This window comes from Crocodylus porosus, unplaced genomic scaffold (assembly GCF_001723895.1).
Source record: "Crocodylus porosus isolate Cpor-Errol unplaced genomic scaffold, CroPor_comp1, whole genome shotgun sequence".
NCBI classification, from domain to species: Eukaryota; Metazoa; Chordata; order Crocodylia; family Crocodylidae; genus Crocodylus; species Crocodylus porosus.
The window spans coordinates 16,647,851-16,674,911 of record NW_017728920.1 but is presented as its reverse complement, the minus strand read 5'-3'; the positions used below and the strand labels follow the sequence as shown (position 1 = coordinate 16,674,911).

Here is a 27,061-nt window from a genome sequence, read left to right as displayed (position 1 = left end):
AGCATCATCAGGTCCAGCCCCCTGCATGAGTAGGAAAGACATCTGGGGTCAGGTGACCATCCAGTCTTCTCTTGAAGTCCTCTAGGGTAGATGATAGCATACCTTTCCAGATTTAAATTGAGGCAGAAATATAGGTCAGCAACTTTTAACATATCTAGTATGAATGGGACTGAGAAAAATAATTGGACAACTCATAATGGCAGATTTTTTTCTCACGTTTCTCTCTTTTTATTTTCCAGCTGATGCCTTAACCTCTGTATTGACAAAAATTAATCGAATAGATATTGTGACCCTGTTGGAAGGACCAATATTTGATTACGGAAATATTTCAGGCACCAGAAGCTTTGCAGATGAAAATAATGTTTTTCATGATCCTATCGATGGTAATTGAATTCTATGCCCATTTTTAATCCAATGACACATCTACTCATACAAGAAACCTACATGAAATATACCTGAAATAAAAAGAGTAAATTAGGAAGGATTCATTTTATTTCATTTTAAGATATTTTCCTTTCCAAAATCTCAATTTTGCTACCAGCTTGAACATTTTTACTTTAAGTTTTAAAATATCATGTGTGATAATCATACCAAAATGTCATATCTACTTGTATTGTATTCTCAATTTTCATTTCATTTAAGTTTTACATCTCAAAGCTAAGGGTCTGATTCTTGCAATACAAATATAATTAATGTTCTTCCCACTAACTTCAGTGTTGATAAATGAGGACCAATGCCTTGTTCTCCTTTAATTCACAAATCAAGGATACACAGATCATACATACAATTAGATACTTGCTTATGTAATAAAAATATGTTTTGACTGTAGTTTGTATGATACTTTCCCCAAATTATCTGAAAAACTATATTAATTGGTTTCATTTCCATAGACAAGACAGTAGGACATTTAAAAAAAGAAATAATTGGGTGTTTGGTAATGGCATATGGTAAAAGAATTTATGCTTTACCAACGTGTAACTTTTAAACAAATGAATTCCAGTTTTTCATTATTTTCATTTGAAACTTAAGCAATTACATAATTTTCTATATTTACAATAGCAGCTTAGAAACAAGAGAAAGTTTAGTTTTCACATGAGAAAATATCTATTTCATTCATCATATTCAGTAAAAATATACAATAGATTTCACCTTGCAAATATGTAATGGAATTATAGAATAAGTTGCATTCATTATGAGTTAGATAAAAGTCAAGAACTGCAGGATAAATAGAGTTCTGATTTATGTAACAGAATTCCCATAAGCAAACTGTGGAGATACTAATTACAGTTATTTTTGTTGTTAAATGTGTTAGATCACTGAAGACAGGCATTGGCACCACATCTCTGATTTTGATCTTTGTCAGTCACAATATATTGTGTAGAGTTCTTTAGATAAGATTTAAATGCTCTTAGATGCAGTCTCTTCCTTTTTTATTTTATTTATACGTATACTGATGTCTTAATCTTTTCTCTTTAAATTAGATGAAGATTCTCCAATGTAAAGCACATAATTTCAGCATATCTCCATTATTAAGTAGCATGATTGGTCATTGAATCATTGCATTGCATATATAATTTTCTGTTGACATTTTAAGAAAGTTCCTCTTGAAACGTTGTTTATGACTTTTAATGATAACAGCAAAGTGTTTTAGGAAGATGTGCTTCTCTGCAGTTGCTTTTTGTCTCTCCTCCTCTCTTCTCCAAACTTGCCTCAAACTTCCTTTCCTCACCACGACCAGACCACGCTTTACCTTTCTCTCAGCTTATTCAAGAAAAAAATCTATAATTCACCTCCCTATGTAGACAGCACTTTCAGTTTGACCCCAAGACATTTCTTCCTTTTTTAGGCTATTGAACCTAATATTTCTTTGCTGGAGTGTACATTTCATTGTTATTTGTTTGTGTATATTCAGTTTAATCCTTGAGAATGGTTTTTCCCATGTTTTCATTGGTTATCTTTTCTTTTCTTTCTTTATTTGATCAGTGTTTCTGATTGTACCCATGTCACCAAGATTGCTTCAGTCTCCAAGATCACCAAGATCTCCTTACTCACCACAATCCTCTCATCTACATAACTTTACTGTACCTGAAATTTTTATATAGATCTTCCCTTGTGATTTCTGTGTTTGCTTATCCTTTTGTTATCCTGCTTCTTTTTTAGATTTTTTTTCCTGCTGCATTTGAAAATCTCCTTTACTGTCCTCACTAAGATTCATTTGTATTCTTTATCCTTAAATCCATTTTATGGTGCAATGATTAAATTGGAGATACAGTGCTCCTAGTACATAGCTATTGCAAGTATTGTGTATTTTTTTAAACTAAGATATTGAAAATGTGGGCCTGTTCTAGAAAGATATTTGAAGAAGTTGGTTGTCCTGCATTATGATCTACCTATTCCTTGAAATTATGGCGATTATGTTTGCAAGAACTAAAATAATAAAAAAAAGAAATGTTTATAATCTGGCTACAAAATACCATTTTGATATCAAAGGACAAACAACCCTATCCATTTTATTCATTTGCGGTCTCATACAGGAATGTGCTATAGCTATAAAATGTTAAAATGGCTGCAATTCAAATAATTAAAGGTTAACTGACTATTTTTTCCAGAATAGTCAAAAAGCAGTAGCTGCATTGGACCAGCTATTTTAGCAACTCTATTTTTTGTTGCATCCATTTAGGACAAACCAGTGAATTACCAAATTTACATTCTCATTTTATCATACATTTGTCATATTTTATATAGTTCATAAGTCATTTGACAGGTTTGCTTATTTGTTGCTCCATATTTCATTCCAGTCAGTCCAAATGTGCTGTCTTCCTTAGGTTACCCCACCATTCAAGTGGAACTGGAAACTCCTACTGGGTTGCGCTTTGTGCCACCCACCCCTTTTCAACAAGATGATTTCTTTAGTGATATCTCTAGTATAGAGTCACCCCTTAGAACTCCTAGTAGACTGAGTGATGTGTTAGTAACTTCTCAGGGGAATATAGATGGTACAGCAACAGGACCACCAGTGGTGACTGAAGAAGACACAACACTGGAAGACAGCAAATTCTATTTTTCAGTGCCTAGAGAAGGAACAGTTAAAGATATGTCCACAGGCCAGAGCCAGTTGGAGGAAGTGGAACTTGATGATTATCCTCGGTATCTTGGTATTTATGCTGGGATGACGAAAGATGAGAAGTACTCAAAACAAATGCAGGGTGAAGAGCCTAGTCAAAGAGGAGTGAGAATTGAACAGCATGAGAGAGAAAAGTCTGGTACTGATGAGGAGATGACAGAAGAAAAGCTTAAATCACTATTTGAGGACATTCATCTTGAAGAAGGAGTTGAGTCGGAGGAGATGACAGAAGAAAAAGTGCGGTCTATTCTTAAAGCTGTTCAGCAAGCAGAACAGGAAATGTCTTCCATTACAGGTTGGCAGAGTGAGCCATCAAGTGTCAATGTTGAGCCACCAACACCAGGACGCAGAATAAGTGGTGAACTACTAGATCGGCTAGATGACAGGTAGGAGCCAGTTTATGAATATATATGTCTGGCTTCAATCAAACCATCTCATGCTATTTTTCACCTCCAGGCAAAAATACATACATTTCTGAATAACTACAGAATTATGGAATTAGTTACATTCATAATTTAGTTTCTTTGTATTGTATTACATTTGTAAGTCAAGAACACAAACAAGTGAGTCCAAGCCCAGGAAAATAGAACATAAAAAGTAACTACCAACTGTGGTTTGAGTTAGATCATTCTGCTATGTCTTCATCTAGAAGTAGATGTTTTCACCTCATGCAGTAGCATAGCCTGGGCTAGTCCTGCGTGCTATGTGCAGTGCATGCTAGCCCCAGTGTGGGGCTTGGAAATGAAACTGGCACAGGGCACACGCTGCACGAGGTGCTCATGCCAGAGCAGCCTTGTGCAATGGTTCCAAAGTATGGGGCCTGTCTGTGGGCCCAATCCGCATGGACCCAGGACTCTCCGGATTGGCCCCCATGTCATGTACTGTGTGGAGCCTGCGTGCCTGGTCTAGCCCCACACACTGCATGCAGCAAAAGCTGGCCCTAGCCTGGGGCTTACGCTGTTGACTTGACACATGCCAGACCAACACTCAGGATCTCAATATTGTGCTGCTAGATAGGAGGGCATGATACAAAATTATACACACTCACACACACACACAAACTACACAAACACTCTATGGGTTCATAAACAATTCTATGCACATACATAAACACACAAACACACACTTTCATGGCTGTGTGTTAACACTAGGGGGTGTTTGGGGTTACTTGAGGTCACCTGGTACCAGGGTGGAAACGAGGGAAAAAGCCTGGTGGCAAGGAGGAGACAGCCAGGAAACCGAGAGGCAGAAAGCTGGGAGATTGGGGCTGAAAGGAGGGGCAGAAAGCTGGGAGGGCTGGCAACTTAGAGGCAGAAAACTGGGATATCAGGAGGCAGATAAGTGGTGGCAAGGAGGAGACAGCCAGGAAACAGAGAGGCAAAAAGCTGGGAGATCAGAACTGGAAATGAGGCAGAAAGAACTGAAGGAGAAAGTAGGGAAATCGAGGAGGAGAGTCAGGAGGTCAATAAGACAAAAACCCAACTCGGGGTTTCAATATAACAAATTTATTAATCAGGCAGCACACTATACAGCCTCACAAAATTATTGGTTTACACACACACACACACACACACACACACACACACACACACACACACACACACACACACACACAATGGTAGCAGGAGTGGAAAAGCTTGGTGGAGGGATTGGAGTCAAGGTGTGTGGGGACTGAGTCCAGGTCCTTTGCTTGCGGAAGGAAGCTACCTATCCTAGACTCTGAATTGACCCTGATGGCTAGTTGGGGTCTTCTCCAACAAGGTATTGACCAGAGGGGGTCACCGGAACGGCCTCTGGGTGGATATGTGGCATGGTGTAGTACTGGTCCAGATGGAGAGGGCGTCACAAAGAGATCACACGCTACTACCCCTTTTATAGCGGTGGACTACCTGTGTCTCCTATGGGAAGGACATGTCCAAGCAAGGACAGTCCTGCTCAGATGCAGACGTGCAGATCCAGGTGTCCTCACTTTTCCAGGCTGAATAGCCCCATTGCTCTCAGCCTCTCATTAGAAGGTCTGTTTTCCTGCCTTCTGATCTGATCATGCGCATGGCTCTCCTCTGCACCCTCTCAAGCTTCTCCACATTCTTTTTGAATTGCAGAGCCCAAATTTACATGATACTGGTTAAGACATGAGTCACAGTTACAACATACTATACAATAGGTTATACTTGGGCAGAGGACACAAAATGGAGGCTTGACATACAAAATGGAAACTTGATATTACTTGACCTTACTTTACAGACACAGGCCTAAATCATATAAATTCAATATAAAACAGTAAAAATCAATACGAACATAATACCACTATTTACAATATAAAAGGGGCTTGTTACTATAAGGAAGTATAAGAACTTATCTTAGTTTACCTATTTGTAATTACTTGTAAGGAATAGAGAGGGCAGAGAGAAAGTCAGAAATGTTTGGGGAAGGGGAGGGAATGTATGCTTAAGTTTACAAAAAAAGAAAAACCTGGGGGGTTTGCTACAGCACTGCATGGGCCAAACTGGGACAGCCCACAGCTTGCACTGCCTGCAGTGTTCACACTGGACTAGCCTCTCTCACTGGCTTCTGCATGCATATGATCCCCAGCAAATGGGGGACTTTGCTTGGGAGTTCATGGAGGAGGTTGTCAGGGGAGGGTTTGCTTGAAGAAAAAAAGAGAATTCTTTTCCTTTTTACTTTTAGAGTTTAGGAATTAAATTTTAAATTTGTTTAGTTAGGCTATGTTAAAGACTGAATAGGACAGCTTTAGGTAAATAGAAAGCCAGGATGTATGGTCCTACTCCATAGGGAAGACTGAAGCAAAAACACTAAAATAAAAATAATGCAGGTAGAAGTTTAGCAGAAGGGTGGGACCCACCTAGCTTATTGCACTGAGTGCTGCATGGATGATTACCTCCCTTTGGGGCAGATTTCTTATGTGATGCAAGGAGCTTCTGGCCTTGAGAAATTAGGTACATTCTGTCAAGACGGATGGCTGAACTGGAGCATCGAAGGGAAGTGGAGAGGGTGATAGAGGAGGCTTTCAGGGATATGGTTGAGCAGTCCCACCCTCTTAGCAGCTGGGAAGGATCAAAGTCTCAAGGAAGGAGGGAATCAAGCTAGGAAGGAAGGAAACATTCCTTTAGACAGCACCCATCCTCCAGTAAATGTCAGGGTATCCTTTTGCACCATGGTTACTCCTCTAGTTGGAAGGACCTCACAGGGTTGGAAGAAACAGGTAGCAATAGTGGCAGATTCTGTCACTGGGCATTTAGATAGCTGGATTTGTGACATCCAGGAGGACCACATGGTGACTTGCTTGCTGGGTAGCAGATCTTATGAAATGTGCAGATAGGTTGCTACATAGTGCTTCGGAAGTGCCAGTGGTTGTGGTTCATGTGGGTACCAGCGGCATGGGAAAGTATAGCAGAGAGGTCCTGGAACCTAAACTTAGGCTGGTAGGAGGTTGAAGTCCAGGACCACCACCATAGTGGAGTTACAGAGGAAATACGTACTGCAAATTTAAAAAAAAAAGTGGAAATCAGACCAAAAGAAAGCTAGCATGGTTTAATGGCAGAGTTGCAGAGGCAAGGAACAGAAAAAGGCTTTCAAAAGGTGACAGTCAAAGCCTAATGAGTAAAATAAAAAAGAACACAAACTCTGGTAAACTGTAATAAGGCAAACTAAAAATGACTTTGAGGAGAAACTTGCTAGAGACTAAAAAGGTGACAATACATATTTCTTTAAATACATTCGGAGCTGAAGACCTACCATGGATTCTGTTGGCCTTTGCATGGTCAGGGTGTCAAAGGAACGCTAGAGGATGATGAAGCCATTTCCAAGAAACTAAATGCATTCTTTGCATCTTTCTTCACTGTAAAAGATGTTATGGAGAGTTCCTCACCAGATCCATTCCTCCCTAAGAACAAGTCTAGGGAGCTATCCAAATTGAAGTTTCAGTAGCTGAGGTTGTAGAGGAAATTGTTAAACTAAACACTAGCAAATCACTAGGACCTCATGGCATTTGCCCTAGGTTCCTGAAGGAGCTCAGACTGGAAATTGGTAAACTCCTAACTGTAGTATGCAACCTATCACTAAAAATAGCCTTGGTGCCAGAGGACTGGAGGGTTGCCAGTGTGCCTCCAATATTTAAAGAGTGCCCTAGTACCAAGTACAGGAATATTAAGTAGCTAATGTTCATAAACTGCATTTACATGTTAATTTTCCTGTTTGTAAAAGGTACAAACTCATTAATATATGCATTGTTCTAACTTGCATATTATTTAGTCTTTCTGAGAGTGGTTTAAACATTGTTTAATGGTCTATTATTTATCTTTTGTAGCCTGGACCAAAGTAGGGATTCTGTTACCTCATACCTTAAAGGAGAAGCTGGGAAGCTTGAAGCAAATGGGAGCCACACAGAATCAATAACAAATGCAAAGACTAAATCATATGTTCAAGAGTCTCTAAATGATGTGGGAAAACAGAGCAACAAAGAAACTGTGAAACCAAAACCCCAAAGTTCTGTCTGTGTAGAAAAGCAAACATTACCATCCATAACCCAACAGAAATCCTTGGAAGAGGCCAGCAAACAAGCAGTAGATGAACCTAAAACATCCATGCCTGTCAGCATGAAGATGAGCTGGACTACATCTGAAGATGGCAAGATGAGACCAAACATTCAGGAAGAGGAGGGAGCAGTAATGTCTGAACAAAAGGTATAGTATGTTCTGAAATAAATACCCTTCTAATATAAATACAGACTATTTGCCATAAAGCCTTATATTGAAAGGTATAATAGTTACTAATTTTTCTCCTTTCTTTTGTTCTATATCATTCCTTTACTAAAATAAAATAATGGAAAATAGTAGTGGAAAGTTGAATCCTCAAGCTGGGACATATCAGAGCAAAGGGTAAAATAGTGTTGGGGGCAACAAGGAGCCAAATTATAACTTCCTAATCTTCTGCCTGCCTGGTCCTAAGGCTCACCATACCTCCATCCCACTGTGATGTGCTAGTAGCTGATGTACTAGTAGCTGTGACAAGGATGCTGAATTAACCAGCTTCACTGGATCTGTGCCCATTGCCAAGTGCAGGTGGGTTCCACTGTTTTTGTGTCATCAGAACAAGCAGAGTGGGGCAAAGAATCTCTCTTCCCTCATTTCCAGGAAAATAAATATTTGGTTTCTTACAAATCTTCCAGATCTCTTCTGGAATTAATTTATTTCTGTACTTTTTATACAACAGTGAAGATAAGAGTTGCTTGTATTCTTTCTTATTTGATCTAAATCACTTATAATTAGTAGTTCATTGCTTAGTCTCATGCATAGCATGAGACTTGAGAAGATGGGAAGAATTTCAGCTACAATACATCAGAAATAACAAAAAAAAGACACTATTCTGAGTGGAAAAGTAGGTGGAAAAATGATGGCAGACAATTATCATGCAAAAATGTGACAACATTGAGAATAAAAAGGGCAACTGAGAAAGGGCTACACGATAGTAATGGGATTCAGTTGTTCATCTTTAAGTTTTATTTTCAGATTTTGTTACAGAGTATTCATGAATGTAGTGTGGCTATTTATTGACTTGTATAGTAGAGGCCAGTGAACAGGTGGACACATCACATACACTATTGTCACATTTCCATTAACACCCACCCTTCCAGTTGATAAAGCCTTTAGAGAGCCCTCTGAAACATGGTTGAGATGCCTAGGCAGGGCAGTGCTCAGTCAGCTTCCAGCTTGTTCCATCTTCTAAGAACAGACACTAGGGATGCCTCTTTCTCAAACCAGATTCAAATGATTTTCCTATTTTAAATAAAAAGGCAAAGAATCGCTATACCATGCTCCCTGTTAGAGTTCTGTAACAGTGTCTTGCCCAAATAGCAAGATTCCAGCTTGACTAAAAAAGGACACTTCAAGCCTTCAGACAATGGCATTCACCAAGGGTAGGTCATACCTGACCAACCTGATTGCCCTTCTTTGATGAGATAACTGGCTCCGTGAATACGAGGAAAGTGGTGCACATAATATACCTTAACTTTTGCAAGATTTTAGATACTATGTCCCACAGCATTATTACAAGCAAGCTGAGGAAGTAAAAGTTGGATGAATGGACTGTAAGGTGGATAGAAAGCTGGCTGGATTTTTTGGGCTGAACAGGCGGTCAGCAATGGCTCAATGTCTAGCTGGCAGCCAGTATCAAGTGGAGTGCCCCATGGGTCAGTCCTGGGGCTGGTTTTGTTCAATATCTTCATTAACAATCTGGAAGATGGGATGAATTGCAACTTCAGCAAGTTCAAGATTGACACCAAGCTGGGGGGGTGGGAGGGGCTGTAGTAGATACACTGGAGGGTAGGGCTAAGATTCAGAGTGACCAAAACACATTGGAGGATTGGACCAAAGCAAGTCTTCTGAGGCTCAACAAGGACAAAGGCAAAGTCCTGCACTTAGGATGGTAGAATCCCATGCACTGTTACAGGCTTGGGACCACCTGGCTAAGCAGCAGCTCTGAAGAAAAGGACCTGGAGGTCACAGTGGACAATAAGCTAGATACAAGTCAACAATGTGCCCTTGTTGCCAAGAAGGCTAACAGCATACTAGGCTGCATTAGTAGGTGTGTTGCCAGTAGATCTACGGAAGTGATTATTCCCCTCTATTCAGCACTTGGTGAGGCCACATCTGGAATAGTGTCCAGTTTTGGGCCCCCCATTATAGAAAGGATGTGGACAAGTTGGAAAGAATACAGGTTTATTTAGTTTGGAGAAGAGAAGACTGAGAGGGGATTTGATAGCAGCCTTCAACTACCTGAAGGGTGGTTCAAAAAGGGGATGGAGCTAGACTGTTCTCAGTGGTGACAAATGATAGCACGAGGAGCAATGTTCTCAAGTTGCAGCAAGGGAGGCTTAGGTTAGATATTAGGAGAGGGGTCGTCAACCCCTGGCACGTGTGCCGAGCATGGCACATGACCCATTTTGCTTGGCACACCATGGCCAGCCCCGGCTCTGGGTAGCTGCTGCCAATGACAGAGCCCAGGCTGCTCCCAGCAGAGCTTGCAGCTTCCCAGCTAAATGCAGAGCTGGGGCTGGCTGTAGCCAGGAGGCTCCAAACAGCTGTGCCAGGCTCCAGCATCAGCTCCACACCGGTGCATGCAGGCATGCCTCGGAGCGGGCGGTGGGGAAGGGGCCTGAGGCAATGGCAATAACTTCAAAATGGCAGTGGGGATGCTTTGACTAAAGCTCATTTGATTTTAGTTACCACCAATGTTTTGATTTATGGGATGCCAAATACACAAGATGCCGTGGGCTCTTTAATTAGAGAGGCTTTTTAATTAGAGACAGCTCTGGCTGTATTCATTTCCCTTGGAATATTTTTTAGTCTCTTTTATGGCACTTTTTTATTATATAGATCAGGGCTGTCCAGTTTCAAGTGAAACCAGCAAGGGCTGGATGCTGTGGGAGCAGCCCTAGCAGCATGCAGGGCCTATGGCCCCTGTATACTCAGCACATACATGTGGGTGGATGCTTCCCCCACCTCCCACCACACTGCATACACATGGGCAGGTGCTTCTTCATGACATGTCTTATCTTCAGTCCCACCTTGGTTTCTTGTTGGCACCACACTGCATGGACACCCTAAGCTGGCAGCTCCCCTTCAGGTTGTGCCACATCATGCTGCCTCATCCCCTGGAGTGGGGGCATGCAGCAGAAGCCAGGGGAGGAAATGTGAACCCTGAGACCCCAGCTGCAGTTATAACCAGAGCAATAGGGACAGCAGCAGCTAAGTGGGAGCCCAGGGACTGCAAGTTATGTGACCTGTGTGCCAACCTTGATAAAAATCATTTTACAAATATTTCTTGTTGAATGCACGGAGCTGGATTCACAAAAAGGAACAGAGTTTATTAGTAAATAATATTGCTGTTTCAGAACGTTAATCAGTATTTGCTTGGATATTTGGTTTATTTCTACATTCAGAAAAAACTGGCCATTACAGGTCCAGATTTTCAGAACAGGGGTCATTCACACTCCTACACTATGTGTGTAATTTCACTGGCTCAGATGCCCCTGTGCATGCTTCAGTAATTTTGCTAAGCCCAAAACCAGAAATGGTTTTTGCAGGCAGAGAAAGTGTTAGATTGATTAAAGTTCAAACAAGATCAGATGCATATATATACACACACTCAGTTTTCTGTTAGTGGCTGAAGATTTAATTTACAGTATTGATGTAGTAATTTTTATATTTCTGCATTACTTCATTACTTTTCTGTAAGCACATAATGTGTTTTGAATTAGCCTTAAAAATATTAGTTGCAATTTAAAAGCTATTAAATACTGAATAGAAAAGTCATTTACTCAATATAATTCTACAAAGAAGCAATGGACTATGTTAACTCCTTTGTGGATTTTGACCACTTTTTCATTCTTAATTTACTGTTTGATCCTGAGTATTCTGGAGTTAATTCAAATGATAACTCACAAATCAACAAGTTTCATTCCACCCTATCCGATTTTTGAGATTCAGGTTCCTATAGAGGGCCCTGACTCGGTGCTCACAAAAGTTTTTGGCAAGACAGCCATGGACATTGGAATTAATCTAAAATTCAAAAACCATGAGCTGTTTGCTTCTTTGAGCAGGAAAAGGAGGAAAAATCTCTAACAGAGTGCTAGATGTTTACCATAGATTATATTTACACAGCTAAATTGGGGGCAAAATATTACAAGCAGTGTCAGCATGCAGTTTGTTTTTCTTTCATCCAGATTTGGAAATGATATAATTATATAGAGGATGTGTGTAATTTACCTGGAAAGATAAATGTTGGGTACTGATTTTATTTGTCTACTGTGAAAAAAGTGTAAGATATTTAAGCTTTTAAGATATTTCGTGGGTGACAAAGAGCAGAGGAGCCCTTACAATAAACTAAAGGTCAGAATTGTAGGTACCACGTATATGTTACATACAGGATAAATTAATATAAGTTATAATTTTATTTTTCTTTCCGTGTTCCTGCTGAGAATGTTTTGTCTTTTAAATGTGTGCTATTAAAATATACTAAAACTGCATTTATCAGGAATTTAGTGACAGTGACATTGAGGTTCAGAGTGAGTCAAGCTCAGATGAAGAACAGAGAATCACAACAAGAGTTTATCGTCGGCGTTTGATTCTGAAGGTATCCTGTGGTTTTAGTTCCAGCTATACCATTAGCATGGACTTGGCCCTGAACTTGTGTTAATAATGTCACTGCTGGATATATTAAACTCCCTCCAGTAGTGTGCTTTCCATTACTGTTATGTATTTATAACTAAACTGTTAGGCAATCTTTCTTTGCTTACTCTCCAGGTTTATGTTTGCCTTCTGGTAGGAAACAACCACACTGTGGACGCATCTATGCATGCACCATTACTGAGCAGTAACTTAGATAACTGAAAATTACTGTGCAGTACGGGCACATATCTATACGTGCACACCCGTACTGTGCAGTAACTATGGCGACTTATGCTGACTCAGGAGTAAATTTGTTACCTGCATAAAAAATTTGCAGGTAGCAAATGTACTCCCGCGTACTTACCGTGCAGTAAGGCACATGAGACGCCTTACTATGCACTAGCCCTGTTTGTGTGGACTCACTTGGGAGTAACTTTACTCCTAAATTGCTGCACACACAGCATTACTGTGCTGCAGTGGCAGTTAGACACTAAAAACCGCTTACAGTAAGTTACTGCACAGTAAATGCACATGTAGACATTCCCTGTATGTCTTGTAGTGTCATTGTATTCTGCATGGCATGATAAATATGCAGTGAATTTGCAGTGTGAGATATAATTGTATGAAAATACAGCTAACTGTAATAAAACTCCTTTGGGGTTTATGACCACTGTTCAAGCGTGTCTAATATGGATCACAGTATAACTAACTGCAAGATGTATATGGTATGAAATATTTTGATTTATCTTTCTTTTGATTTCATAAATTATTAGTTATGAATATCCAGCAACATTTGAGAGTGGGTATTATGAGGCTAAAACCCACTAACTTTTGATGTAACTTGTGATGTAAAATCATAGTTTCATAGTTGGTAGGGTCGGAAGGGACCTGAGCAGATCATCGAGTCTGACCCCCTGCCATGGCAGGAAAAAGTAGTGGGGTCAAATGACCCCAGCAAGGTGTTTGTCTAGCCTCCTCTTAAAGACCCCCAAGGCGGAAGCCAGCACCACTTTGCTTGGAAGTTGGTTCCAGATCCTAGCTGCCCTGACCGTGAAGTAGCGCCTCCTGATCTCTAGTCTGAATCTACCCTCTGCCAGCTTGTGACTGTTATTTCTAGTCACTCCTGGTAGTGCTTGGGGGAACAGAGACTCCCCCAGTGCCTGCTGGTCCCCTCTGACTAGTTTGTAAATGACCACTAGATCCCCCCTCAGCCTTCTCTTGTGGAGGCTGAATAGGTTCAGGTCCCGTAGCCTCTCCTCGTACGGCCTGCCCTGCTGCCCCCGATCATGTGAGTAGCCCTCCTCTGGACCCTCTCCATTTTGTCCACATCCTTCTTGAAGTGTGGCGCCCAAAACTGGACGTAGTACTCCAACTGCGGCCTGACCAGTGTCGCATAAAGGGGGAGGATCACCTCCTTGGACCTGCTTGAGATGCATCTGTGAATGCATGACAAGGTACGGTTGGCCTTCCTGACTGCATCCCCACACTGCCGACCCATGTTCATCTTGGCATCAATGATGATTCCAAGATCCTTTTCTGCCTCTGAACGAGAAGGAAGTTCCCCAGCCTGTAGGTATGCTGCTGGTTCTTCCTCCCCATGGTGTATCACCTTGCACTTGTCAGTGTTGAAACCCATCCTCTTCTCATCTGCCCACCCCTGTAACCTGTCTAGGTCTGATTGCAGCCTATTCCTACCTTCTAATGTGCCCACTTCTCCCCACATCTTAGTGTTGCCAGCAAATTTGAACAGGGTGCTTTTTACCCCTTCGTCCAAGTCACTGATGAAGATGTTGAACAGTGCGGGCCCGAGGACCTAGCCCTGTGGAACCCCACTGCCCACATCTCTCCAGGTCGAAAATGACCCGTCCACCACCACTCTCTGGGTGTGGCCCTACAGCCAATTTGTGACCCATCTGACTGTGTAGGCATCGACACCACAGATGTCTAATTTTTTTAATGAGGATGGGGTGAGAGACAGTGTTGAAGGCTTTCCTAAAGTCCAGAAAGACTACGTCCACTGCTACCCCTGTATCTAAGGATTTTATGATCTGGTCATAGAAGGCCACCAGGTTTGTCCGATAGGACCTGCCTCTAATGAGCCCATGTTGGTTGCCCCTAAGTGTAACCTCCCCTGCTGGCCCCTCATGGACATGTGCCAGGATAATTCTCTCAAAAAGCTTACCCAGTAAGACTAACTGGCCTATAGTTTCCTGGGTCCTCCTTCCTCCCTTTTTTGAAGATGGGAACCATGTTGGCCCTCTTCCAGTCCTCTGACAGTGCAATCCTGTTAGTGCTTTGGAAAATGTCTCCTTAATGAACAGGGACCTGATCTGAAATCTGATTAAGTCAGTAAGCGTCCTTGTTTTGTCTTCATTGGGGTTTGGATTGGGCCTTGTTTGATGTTATAACAACAACATACCAATGGAACATATTCACAGATGTTGTAACATTGTTAATTATAATGCTGGTCAAATAAAAAATGTCCTTTCCTATTTTTCTGAATATACCCAAATGATTTCACATTATGTATGTTCAAGAACATGCCAAGTCAAAGAATTCTGTATTTGAAACATGATTCTTAATACTCAATTTCTCATAAAATGTATTCATAAGATTTTATGGTAAACTGTAGGGCTGTGTGAAACAGACTGTATTTGATTCAGCTGAATGCGAATCTGAAGATTCAGTGCTGACTCAGAGAATAAGCAATTCAGCCATAGACACAGCTTTAAATATTTTTTCTACATACCTCGAGGTACCAGGCATGGCTTGTGAATGCTGAGATGGTGGGGTGGATGGAGCATCCCACAGGAGCATGGGGAGACCCCCTGTGTGCTCAACAGTGGACCTGGAAGTGAACCAGAAGTGCTTGCAGTCGGGTCTACTGCCAAGTGTGCAGGGGACAACCCCCGCACTCCCCCAGCTTGGCGATCGGCTGCAGGGGGACCCCAGGTGCCCCACCCCCAGACCCAGGAGGCACCAGCTGAGGGTTGCAGGGGGTGTCCCCCATGTGCTCTGCAGTGGACCCAGGAGTGGGCCAGAAGTGCTTCTGGTCCACTTCCTGGTCCACCACCGAGCACGCTGGGAACTCCCCTGCACTCCTATGGGATGTTCCATCTTCCCAAGCATCTGAGCATTCACAAGCTGCCTGATACCTTGAGGTATGTAGAAAAAACATTTAAAGCTGTGTCTATGTTCAAATCATTGAATCTCTTCGAATCAATTCAGAGGGTTCTGATTCAATTCGGAGAGATTAAAGGGTCTTCTGATTCGATTCAGATTCAGAGATTCAGCCACTGAATCGGCTGAATCTCCACCAAATGGAATCAGCAACTGAAGTTTTGTACAGCCATAGTAAACTGTAATACAACTGTGATTAGGACAGATTCTGTTTTAGTGATACATCACTGATGCTATATGGATTGAACAGTTATTCAGCAAAATAATTATTACTAGTACCCCAAATCTACATTTTTAATTGTTGTTAATATTTTTATGTTATGGTAAAGGGATGTATTATTTAGTTTGATCAGTTCTGCTTCCTTTGTGCAACATGTAATCCACAAGTATTTTTCTCTCTAAGGTACATGCCCTTTCGTAAAGTACAAATGGCATTTGTGACTAACATATATAGTTGTTTAGTATAATAGTCATGTTCCCTTCTTGAAAAACCAAGATAGGCAGCACACAAGTGATAGTTTGGTAAAGCCCAGTGAGAGTAAAATCTGTATCTGTTATGTCATCTTTACAGAAACAATTTGTTCCGTTCAACCAAAACCTCTAACAAGTTCACCTGCCACCAGGAAAACAGTAATTGTAATCTGAAGTCAGACACAGCTGAATGTTTTTTCCTATTTCCAGCAGTGTTGCTTTATTGTTATGGATAGAGCATGAATAGCACTTGATAATTATCTCCAGTAAAGGGCTTCATGTATATAAGCATTGTTATTAAGCTGTTCTCAGGTTTTTAAAGACTGTGTGGCTCATGTTTGAAATTTTTAATTCCCCAGTTTACTTTGAATTATAACTCTGAATTGGGAATCAGGAAATAATGTCAGAATGGAAAAAAGACAGTAAGGCTAAGTACAGATAGTCAAAAAACCCCAAGGCTGAATTGGTTCAGTCTTTGCAGGATAGTCTAAGCTGCAGGGATTTAATTGAAATAGAAGTGAACAGGTATTTACCTTTGATTCAGGAAATGCAGCCACAAAGCTGCAGTGGCTCAAGCCAGAAGCTAGGGGGCACATAGCAATGGTTCCCAAACTTTTCAGACCATAAACCAGCAAACCACAAACCAGAAGTGACCAGCAAACTGCAAACCAGCATGTTGCCGGCACAAGGTGCCCAAGGGAGGCAACAATTGGGTTCACTGCCTGGTGTGCGTCGCGCCAATAAACACACTGGGGGGAGAAGTAGACAGAGTTTATTTGAGCTCAAGTAAAAGGCGCAGGGAGACTGTATGATCTCAAATCCTGCGCCCCTAGCCCTGCAACAGTGTATTTTTATACCCTGTTCTGCAGTAGTTTTCCACTAGTTGGCTTCCAATCCCCCCACCCCCTTCTACCCCACCACCTCCTTCCCTCCTCCCTTCTCTCTCTGAGTGGTATCCTTGCATTCCACAGATAACAGTTTTAGGAAGTTTCAGCTTGCCTGCTACTCATCCTGTTTTTCCAGTATTACAGGAGGTTACAAAAAGTTCAAGGAAAGGGTTACAAAGGTTCAGGAAGGTGGCTCACCCGGGCCTAGAGCAGAGGGGCTTCATCGACACTCGTGGTCTTCCATCCCTCTGAGTTACCTAGGGTTATGCCCAGTGACACCAACAAGCATACTGCAGACCAGAAGTGACTGGCATACTGTGGACCTTTTATACTCAGTATAAAAAAGGTTGACTGCAGTATGCCAATCACTTCCAGACTTGTGGTCTGGCAGCCAACCCTCCGGCCGACCGTCAGCTAACCCTTTGCAGCCTGGTACAAGGCCATGGCCTGGGGTTTGGGAACCTCTACACTAGTGCACAGCTCTCTGGCATGTAGCCAATATGGGCTGTGTGTTTGCTTCCCCTTCCTGCTGCTCCCAGTCTCTGGGATTTGCAATCCAAAATCACAGGAATCTGCTGGATTGCTCATCACTTCCTTTTACTGCTCCCAGGTGCTTCTGGGATTTGTAGTCCACAGTTGCAGCCAGCAGTAAGTTTTAGGCAGGGGAAGGGGTGTTTAACCCTGCTCCCTGGCCCCAGACCCTAGCCAAGGTTTGCCTGCAGGGGCAACACCCCCGCCTTGCAGAGTGGGCTGTATCCCCAGCCAGGCTTGCCCTTCCCTGCCACCCTCTTGTCAGCCAGCCCTCACTGCTCAAGCTAGCAGAGGGATGGGGCCAGCCCTGCTTTCTGGAGCAGACAGCCCAGCCCAGGGCTGCAAAATGCTGGGGGACTCTGATTTAACTTGAACCAGGAAGTAAGTGAAGCAATGTAAACAATGAAAGAAGTCTTCACCTCCTTTCAGAGTCCATCTGCTGTATATTATGGAAAGAAACAGAAAATCATTGCTTAAAATCAATAGTATAGTTTGGAGTTCAAATTATAGAGCTGGACTTTGCCACCCATTCTTAAGTGCTTTTGGGGGGGTTTTGCTACACAAGTGATGCCAACAATGCTAATGGGATTTTTTGTGAAGTAGTAAGCTTCAGAAGGTCCCCCTATGTAATTTATTAGATTAACAAGGTGAACATAATAAAAATCCTACCTGCCTTCTTGTTAGAAAATATATATATGATATCTGTTTTTCGTGTTTATCCTTGAAGACTTGTGGGTTTTCTAGCACCACTTATTGAAAATATGAGAACAAAAATAGGTTTATAAGACTTTTAGCTCTAAGGAAGCAATCTGGCAACAACTGAATTAGAAACAATTGTTAATCAATCTATGAAATCCTACTGCATGTAAATTTAATATGGAATGGGGAGATTTGCCTGGCAGAATATTTGCTGTAATTGAGATTTTAGTTAATTCCTGGAAGTGTCTGAGGACAGAGCCTCAGCTGGCATAGGCTCGGACAGTCCGGTGGGGTTGTCAGATCATATCAGCCTGTCCCTACTGCCAAAGAGTGCAAGTGGCCTGGCTCCTTCCTGTTCTCAGCACAACCCTTTTGTTTGTGCCTCCTGGCTCAAGGGCTTATTGTAACAGGCAACGTAAGTTGCATTGTATAACGTTTATATCAGCAAGCTTGTGCCTTTGACCATATTCAGGGTTCTTTTCTGTTGCTGCAAAAGTTGAAAAGGGCCATAGCAGAGGAAAAAGATGTCACTTCCCTATAAGGTGACCACCCGTTCCTAATTAGGCAAGACAGTCCTGGAATGGAAACCTCAAGTCCCGGTCCTGGATGACTCCAGGATAGCATTTGTCCCAGATTCATAAGATTGTTCAGGGATCTGAGTTTCCCCTTCAAGGTGATGCTTGGGGCTGCCAGGAGCTGGATGTAGGGGGCACCATATGCATGTGTGCCCACACTAGCTGCTAAAGTAACCCTATGGGGGAACAGGGGAGAGGGGTGTTACGAATTACGCTCGTAAGCCACATGCAGTTCACTCTAGGCTGGGGCAATGATCACGCAGAGCAAGTATCCAAAGTCAGATACAGACTCTTTATTCGCTGCAGCAAGGTGCCTCTGAGGAGGAACCCCGCCTACTAGATATAATACTATTTTATACTTTGTTAGTACATCAGCATTAGTTCATGATTAGCTCGTGCTAATAAAAATACCCAATCATCTATTAACTAAATCACTATTCTATCTAATCAAGTGGCACTGTGCGTGTGAACACCAAAGTTTAACTCTCGTGACTGCATGCTTCATATATTCTTGCCAAGATGTATCTTATCTTACAAAAACAATCCTTGTACTGCTTTCAAGGTTCCTCTGTTGACGAGGCTCCTCTGTTGACTGGATTCATCTAGTTTCGTATCTTATCAGTAGCCTTTACACAGCACCTCTCTTCTCTTAGCCGTCTCATAAGTGCTGTGTCTGCTTTTATGGAAAGGAGGTGAAAGAAAAAGGAAATGGCCTCACTTTGGCACTACAAGGCCTTGCTTTAGGTCTACAAGATTCAGATACAACAGGGGGGGCAGGTCAAGGCCCCCATGGTGAGGGAGCGAGTGGAGCAGGGGCTTGGGGTGCAGAATCACCATATAGTGATTCTGTCCTATAACTCCATGTTGATAATAGCCAATGGAAGCAGAGAACTACATGCCTGATTGCTCCAGTGAAATATCTGCTGTGCAGAGGACTACATGTGTGACATTTTTTAATTGTAGTTTATATTGATTACTGACTCAGTGCTTTATAAGGCAATAGTGGTACTTACATTAGCTCAAGGGAATGACATTTGGTCTTCCCTGGATTAAGGACGAATTGAATTTTCTGGAAAAAGTGTTCACTGAATGATTCCATGGTTAATGTTAGAACTAAATTGCTTTATTGACTTCATGTTTCTTTTCCTTTTTCTTTTATATGTTTCTATATAACTATTACTTGTTATTTGTTTAGTACTGAAATTGTATTATTCTCTGGTCAAAACATGGATAAAGACATTTGAATTTTCCAAGAATATTGTAACTGAAAGGCATACTAGTCTCAGAGTTCTTATCTGTATATAGCACTTCGCAGGAGTTGACCTCTAAATATGGACAACTCCTCCAATAATTAGATCCTTGTCTAATTTCAAGGTGGTACAGACTTTTGTTTCTTTGCTCTTCCCCTGCTTCTGATTTTGCTGAAGAGGTGACAAGGCATTGCAAAAGATGTGTGTGTTCTTAAAGAGATGCAGAAATGTGGGACATTAGGAGAAAATAGGAGCTCCAGCCATAAATAGCAATCATATTTAGTGCTAGATCCAAAACCTATTAAGTTCAATATTTAAAATCATCAGTCACTATAAATGTCTTTGTAAGGGTTTGTTAAACCTTTGATAGGTTTCTAGATAAGCAGAACAGTTTAATAAGATTCTTGCAGAAAGATGTGTGGAAAAGCTGCTTTTTACTGTGTGACATCTTCGTAATGAAAAATTAAACCAATTTCTGTGCACAGTATTCAATTTCATATCCTTTTTTGTAAGTTGTATTTCTATTACTTCTTGACACTGATATAGAAGTTCTTTATGCCAAAAGATATTCAGACCTAAGGGCTTTTTTTGCCTTTTGGATAGTGAAATGAGAAAACAAGTTGCTGGCTCTAAAGTTCTTTGCTTTAGACTGCAGTACGACAGGGTAAAAGGAGCTAAGCAGCAGATTACTACAGTGGTAAAATCAGCAACTTTCAGGAGCTTGCTACTCTGGGGATATTTGGTTGTGGAAGATGTAAATGTGATCAACCTACAGGTGGAAAAAAAAAAGTGATATACAACCCTGTGCACAAGGTTTGTGTGCTACATGAACCATGTACTAAATCCTGAAATTATCCATTCAGTTAGGAGTAGGCCTTCTCTATTAACATGACTTTCACTCTCTAAGACAATCACTGTGCTCTAAATGTTGCCATGCAGATTTATGCAGGATGCGGTGACCTGAAAACAAGTGAACCTGTTGACTCTTTTTTTAACAAATAGGAATAGAAACTAAAACATAAAGGCTAGGGCACGCATTCAAAAAGCCGGAGCCTGAACTGATTCAACCTGTGCAGGTTAGTCTAACCTGCCTAGGCTGAACTGGTTCATAATCAGACAAACATGCTCTCTGCACTGAGGCAATATGGGCACATGCCTGCAGTGGCTCAGCCCAGGTGCTGGGGGGCACTAGAGCAGCCCTCAGCTGCAGGGAAGCTGTGGGGAGCGGGAGACACGTGGCCAACACAGGCTGAACTGGCCAGAGAGGCGTTTAATTCCCCACTCTCTGTGCCACCAGCAGGGACTGGAACCAGGTCTACCTGGCACTTCCCCTTCTCTCCCTGCCCGTAATAGACTCCCAGCTGTCCCTTCTGCTGGAGACTGGAGGGAGGAGGAATAACCCTGCTGCTGCAGAGGCACTTATTGGGGGCAGCAGCTGCTGTCATACTGTGGGGGAGTGCAAGCACCTTCCCAGTGAGGAGCTGCGCTGCAGGGTTGGCAGAGTTCATAGATTTCATAGACATTTGGGCTGGAAGGGACCCCGAAGGATCATCGAGTCCAGCCCCCTGCCCCAGGGGCAGGAAGTCAGCAGGGATCATAGGATTTCAGCAAGATAAGCATCCAAATGTGTTTTGAAGGCATTCAAAGTGGGTGCTTGAACCGCCTCAGGTGGCAGTCTGTTCCAAACCTTGGGGGCTTAGACAGCGAAGACGTTCTTTCTTATGTCCAGCCTGAACCGGTCACAGTGGAGTTTGTGACCGTTCGATCTTGTCATCCCTTGGGGGACTCTGGTGAACAGTCATTCCTCCAGATCCTGATGAGCACCCTTGATAAACTTATAGGTGGCCATCAGATCACCCCTGAGCCTGCGCTTTTCCAGGCTGAATAGCCCCATTGCTCTCAGCCTGTTGTCGTAAGGTTTGTTTTCCTGACCTCTGATCATACCCATGGCTCTCCTCTGCACCCTCTCAAACTTCTCCACATCCTTTTTGAATTGTGGAGCCCAAAACTGGACACAGTACTCCAGCTGCGGCCTCACCAAGGCCAAGTACAGCGGGAGAATGACATCCTGGGATCTGCTTGAGAAGCATCTATGGATGCAAGCCAGTGTTTTGCCGCAGCATCACACTGAAGGCTCATGTTCATCTTGTGGTCAACCATGACCCCCAAGTCCCTTTCAGCTGTAGTGCAAAACAGCATAGCACTACCAAGCCTATAAGCATGGTGCAGGGTTTTCCTCCCAAGGTGGAGAACCTTGCATTTTTCGGTGTTGAACACCATCAGGTTCTTGTCCACCCATTTCATGAGTCTGTCCAGATCCGCCTGGATCACCCTCCTATCCTCAGGTGTGGATGCTTTACCCCAGAGTTTGGTGTCATCGATGAACTTGGCCAGTCCACTTCTGACACCAGTGTCCACATCATTGCTGAAGATGTTAAACAGAAAAGGCCCTAGGACAGAGCCTTGTGGGATCCCACTAGTCACAGCGCACCAAGACGATTGGCTCCTGTCGACCACCACCCTCTGGGTTCTACCACGGAGCCAATTCCCCAGCCAGCGGATCATTGTGACATCAAGGCTGCAGTTAGCCAGTTTAGCCAAGAGGTGATCGTGGGATACGAGATTGAAGGCTTTTTTAAAGTCAAGGTATACGACGTCGATCTCTTCCCCCTTGTCCAGGTGATAAGTCACCTGGTCATAAAAGGAAATGAGATTGGCCAAGCAACAAACCCATGCTGGGTATCCCTCAGGATATTGCCTTCAGCTAGTCTGGTAAGGATGGCCTCCTTGATAATCTTTTCCAACACCTTCCCCAGGATAGAGGTCAGGCTGATGGGCCTGTAGTTTGCCAGATCTACTTTTCTCCCTTTCTTGGAAATAGGCATGACATTGGCCCTCTTCCAATCATCAGGCACTTCACCAGAGTGCCAAGAACTCACAAAGATCCATGCCAGGGGCTGAGCTATGATGCTCACCAGCTCCCTGAGTACCCTTGGGTGTAACCCATCAGGGCCAGCTGACTTGAAGGTATCCAGCCTGTCAAGGTGTTCCTTCACGAGGTCAGCTTTGATGGAGGGCAAGGAATCTCCCTCGCCCGGGCCTCGCTGACCCATAGTGGGCAGGGCCGTCCCATGGGGCTGATGAAAAACTGATGCAAAGTACCCATTTAGCAAGTTTGCTTTTTCCTGGGCGTCAGTTGCCAGTTGCCCCATCTGGTTTAGCAGGGGTCCAGTGTTGCCCTTGCCTTTCCTCTGGCTCCCCACATATCTAAAAACAGACTTTTTATTTTCCTTGATATTTGTAGCTAACTGGAGTTCCATCGCAGCCTTTGCTTTCCTGATTTGCTCTCTACAAGTCCAGACTAAAGCAGAGTATTCCTTCTTGGTGGCGGTTCCGGTCCTCCATCCCTTATAGGTCTTCCTTTTAAGACGCAGGAGGTCTGCCAGTTCCCTGGAGAGCCAAGGGGGCTGCTGTGCCCTTTTCCTGCCTTTCCTCTGAGATGGGATGGACTTTGCTTGTGCATCCAGGATTGCTCCCTCGAGGAGCAACCACTTATCCTGAATTCCCCTCTCCATTGGGTTGTGGCCTTTTAGGGCCTCTCTGACAAGCCTCCTTTACTCTTGAAGGTGTTCAATGTAGGTGCTTGAACCACCTCCGATGGCAGGCTGTTCTAGACCTTGCAGGCTCGTACATTAAAGAAATTCTTCCTTATGTCCAGCCTGAAACGGTCTTGCAGTAATTTATAACCATTCAACCTCATCATCCCTTGGGGCGCTATGGTGAACAAACGTTCCCCCAGATACTGGTGGTCACCCCTGATAAACTTATAGGTGGCCATCAGTTCACCCCTGAGTCTGCGCTTTTCCAGGCTAAAGAGCCGTATGGCTCTCAGCCTGTCGTTGTAAGTTCTGTTTTCCTGACCTCTCATGCACATGGCTCTTCTCTAGACTCTCTCAAGCTTCTCCACATCCTTTTTGAATTGTGGAGACCAAAACTGGACACAGTGCTCCAGCTGCAGCCTCACCAAGTCTAAGTACAAGAAGAGAGACACAGTTCCTACCCATTTACCACAAGTATAAGAAGCTTGAGTAAAGGGACAGAGGCTTTGTCTAATGGAAAAAGAGTATTTGATGTTTCTTGCAGCTCTTGTTGCCACAGAGCACTTGCTTTTTGCAAATTAAATACTTCTCATTACACCTTATTACTTCTGCTTTTTAATTCCAGTTTGCTCCCTGGGGTCTCTTTTGAGATCCAGCAGCATCCTTTGCCTTTGCCTTTAAAAATATTAGATAAGATTGGAATGAAATTGTACCATTCCTCTTCTACTTAGAAAGCAAATAGTAAATGAAAATGAAAGTTCTACAGAACAAAGAGCTGAAGTTTGACATGTTACTGGAGCACTGACCGTACAAACCCATTCATCTGGAAGTTCCTGGGAACATGTATAACTTGTAAATACGTATAAAGAATTGTTGAGGCTTTGTAAGTCAGTCTCCAGAGCAAAGCAGGCTTTGAGGGACTGTACTGTAGCTTGGAAAGCTTCATTATCATAGAGAAAAATCATGAGGCAAAAGTGCCAGTGAGCAAGAATTTTTTTAGTACTGTATTTTCTTAGGTCCAAATCCAACTTTTTTTTCTCCATTCAGTATAGGGAGGGAAATCCCTCATCTTGCATTTGAGTATGAGGAGGGCAGGCAGCTGCTGTGGTTCTGCTTCTGACCCAGGCATGAGGTCAGAGTCAGGGCTGCAGCCTCTTTCCTGCCTCTTTCCTCCCCCCACAGTTGCCCATTGCACTGCCTCTTCCCCAGCCCCCACCACCTACCTGTTCCAGCACAGGGCATGGAGCACTTGCTGGCTCTGATCCCTGCCTGGCCATACAGCAGTCATTTTGGCAGTGGCAGTTCCTGGGCCAGAGCCAGGGCCACAGCTGCCACCACTGCAACTATTGCTGCCTGGCTAGGCAGGAGCCAGAGCCAGCATATGCTCCATGCCTCAGACCAGACCATGCAGGCGGTGGCAGTGCAGAGAGAGGACAGGCAGCAGGGTGTGCCATGCTGAGGGGGACAGGCAGTAGTGGAGGGCAAGTACCCGGACAGCACAGACACTGCAAGGGGAGGCAGGCATTGGGGGTCAGTGCAAGCTCAGGAGGGCAAGTGGTAGGCTGCTCGACTCCCCCACTGCCTCCCCACCTGCTGTTGCATCTTTTTCTGCTGCAGTGGTATGGGGACAAATTTAGGACAAGCCTCCAATAATTAGATTTTAGACATGAAAAATTGTAACAAAATTATTTTCCATGTCTAAAATCTGATTATTGTTGAGGGGGTCATCTTAAATTTCATGTCATCTGGGATTTGGGTAAATATGATAAGTATCCTTTTCTTATAACCACACAGGGTTAGTAATGTCTGTGCAATCAGATGTTTCTCCTATAATTTGTAAGCCCAGATGTAATGTGTTTTAACTGCTCATAAGCAAGGGAAACCCACAAGGTGGACTTTATCAACAGTGATTGCTCAGGAGTCACATGTATCCTTAAATAGCATTTAAAGTAGCATGTAAATAATTGAAAATTCAAATATTTTGTACCTCTGAAGCTGAATTTTCTTTTAGTATGTATCTTCCATCTTCTGTATATAAGATGAGTTTTCAAGTTGATCGCATTAGTTCTCACAAATGTATTTTAAAATGTTAGGTAAGGGGAAAGCAGAGTACCCACACATCTGCATTTCTCACATTCATTGTGCAGCTTATAATTTAAGTGTAGCCAGGTGTTTGATTTCTTTTTTCAGAAGAGGAACTCTTCATGGTCATTTGGAGACTGGACTATTGAAATGGTCTCTTCATGGAGCTACACCATAAGATGCACTACTCATACAGAATATGGCTGCCTATTCACTTAGGCAAGCGTAACATAAAAACTTGCATCTGTGTTCTGAGACATGTACCAGCTTCCAGTTCATTCCTGAATACAATTCAAGAAGTTGTTTTTCACCTATAAATTCCTGAGGGCCAGATCCAGCCCACAAACTCATTTCATCCAGCCTACAGATATAGGGCTTTAGAGCCAGGAGACCTTAGCAGCATCTGCTTTCTCCTGCTACTGTGGGGAAGAGTTCCAAATGCGAGTGATTTTTCCCGTCCTCCCTCAGGAAAAAAAAGCAGCACTGGGGACACTTTCCCTGTGCCAAAGGAGATAGTGGTGGCAGCAGCTAGGTCATGTTCACTTGACCACCTGAAGTGGGTTAATCTGGCCCACAGCCTTAAAGGCTAGGGACAGACATTACACAGAAACTGGTTTAAACCTGTAACAGAACAGATAAACCACATAATCCAGTTTGAAAATGGCTGAAACTGGTTTGCGACAAACCTGTTTAAATGTAGTATCAGACTTAACTGATTTGGCTCAAAACAGTTCATGCAATGTCTGTCCTGGACCCCTTGCTGCTTTAAATTAAATCAGGCTCCCCCAGCATCCCGGCATGCTCTCTGGGCTGGGTGGGGCTCTCTGCTCCACAGCAGGGTTGGCCCTCCCCTCTGCTCCCTGGCTGCAGCTTGCTTCTGCTCCACACCCCCTCCTCTGCTAAGCAGGCATTCCCTGTCCCTTACCCCTTAGCATTAGCTAGCAGACCACATGCTGGCTACCTCCGAGCTGTGGCACATGAATAAAGGCAGAAAAAATAAGGTGATATACAACCCTGTGCACCAGCTATCAACCCTGTACCAGCAGCTATCAACAGATAGCTGGTAATGTCCCTGTGTTTTTTTTAATGGGGTGATAAACACTGGAGTTAAGGGTAATAAACATTCCTTGCTGGGCTGTTCAGAAGCAGGGATGGGGATGGGACCCTCCCTAATCACAGCATCCCTCCAGGGTCTGGCCATGCCCCCCATAGGTCATCCATGTGCAAGGGGAGGGAGGGTTGCTCTAGCACCCCCCAGCTTCTAGCCTGACCCATGCAGGCATGTGCCTTCATTTCTGGGATGTCTGTCTGGTTACAAAACTGATTTAACCTAGCAAAGTTAGACTAACCTGCAGAGAGTGAATCAATTCAGGCTCAGACTTTTAAGCACAAGCTAAATCTATTCCAACATGGAGGAAAGGCAGCAAGAAGGCACAGCAGCCCTCCTGGCTCTCCAGGGACCTAGCGGACCTCCT

At 43.2% G+C, this 27,061-nt stretch overlaps 1 protein-coding gene across 4 annotated transcripts in view; it reads left to right on the top strand.

Moving 5' to 3' along the window:
• Positions 1-27,061, top strand: part of ANK3 (ankyrin 3) — a 380,097-nt gene that overhangs the window by 344,008 nt on the left and 9,028 nt on the right. For 2 of the 4 annotated variants that reach the window (XM_019538625.1, XM_019538624.1), the window contains exons 38-40: positions 240-383; positions 2,826-3,510; positions 7,452-7,827. In XM_019538625.1, the coding sequence (XP_019394170.1) occupies positions 240-383; positions 2,826-3,510; positions 7,452-7,827 (1,205 nt within the window). Of the gene's footprint in view, positions 1-239; positions 384-2,825; positions 3,511-7,451; positions 7,828-12,178; positions 12,278-27,061 lie in introns of all 4 variants that reach the window. The other 2 variants (XM_019538623.1, XM_019538622.1) reach the window with 2 other exon arrangements.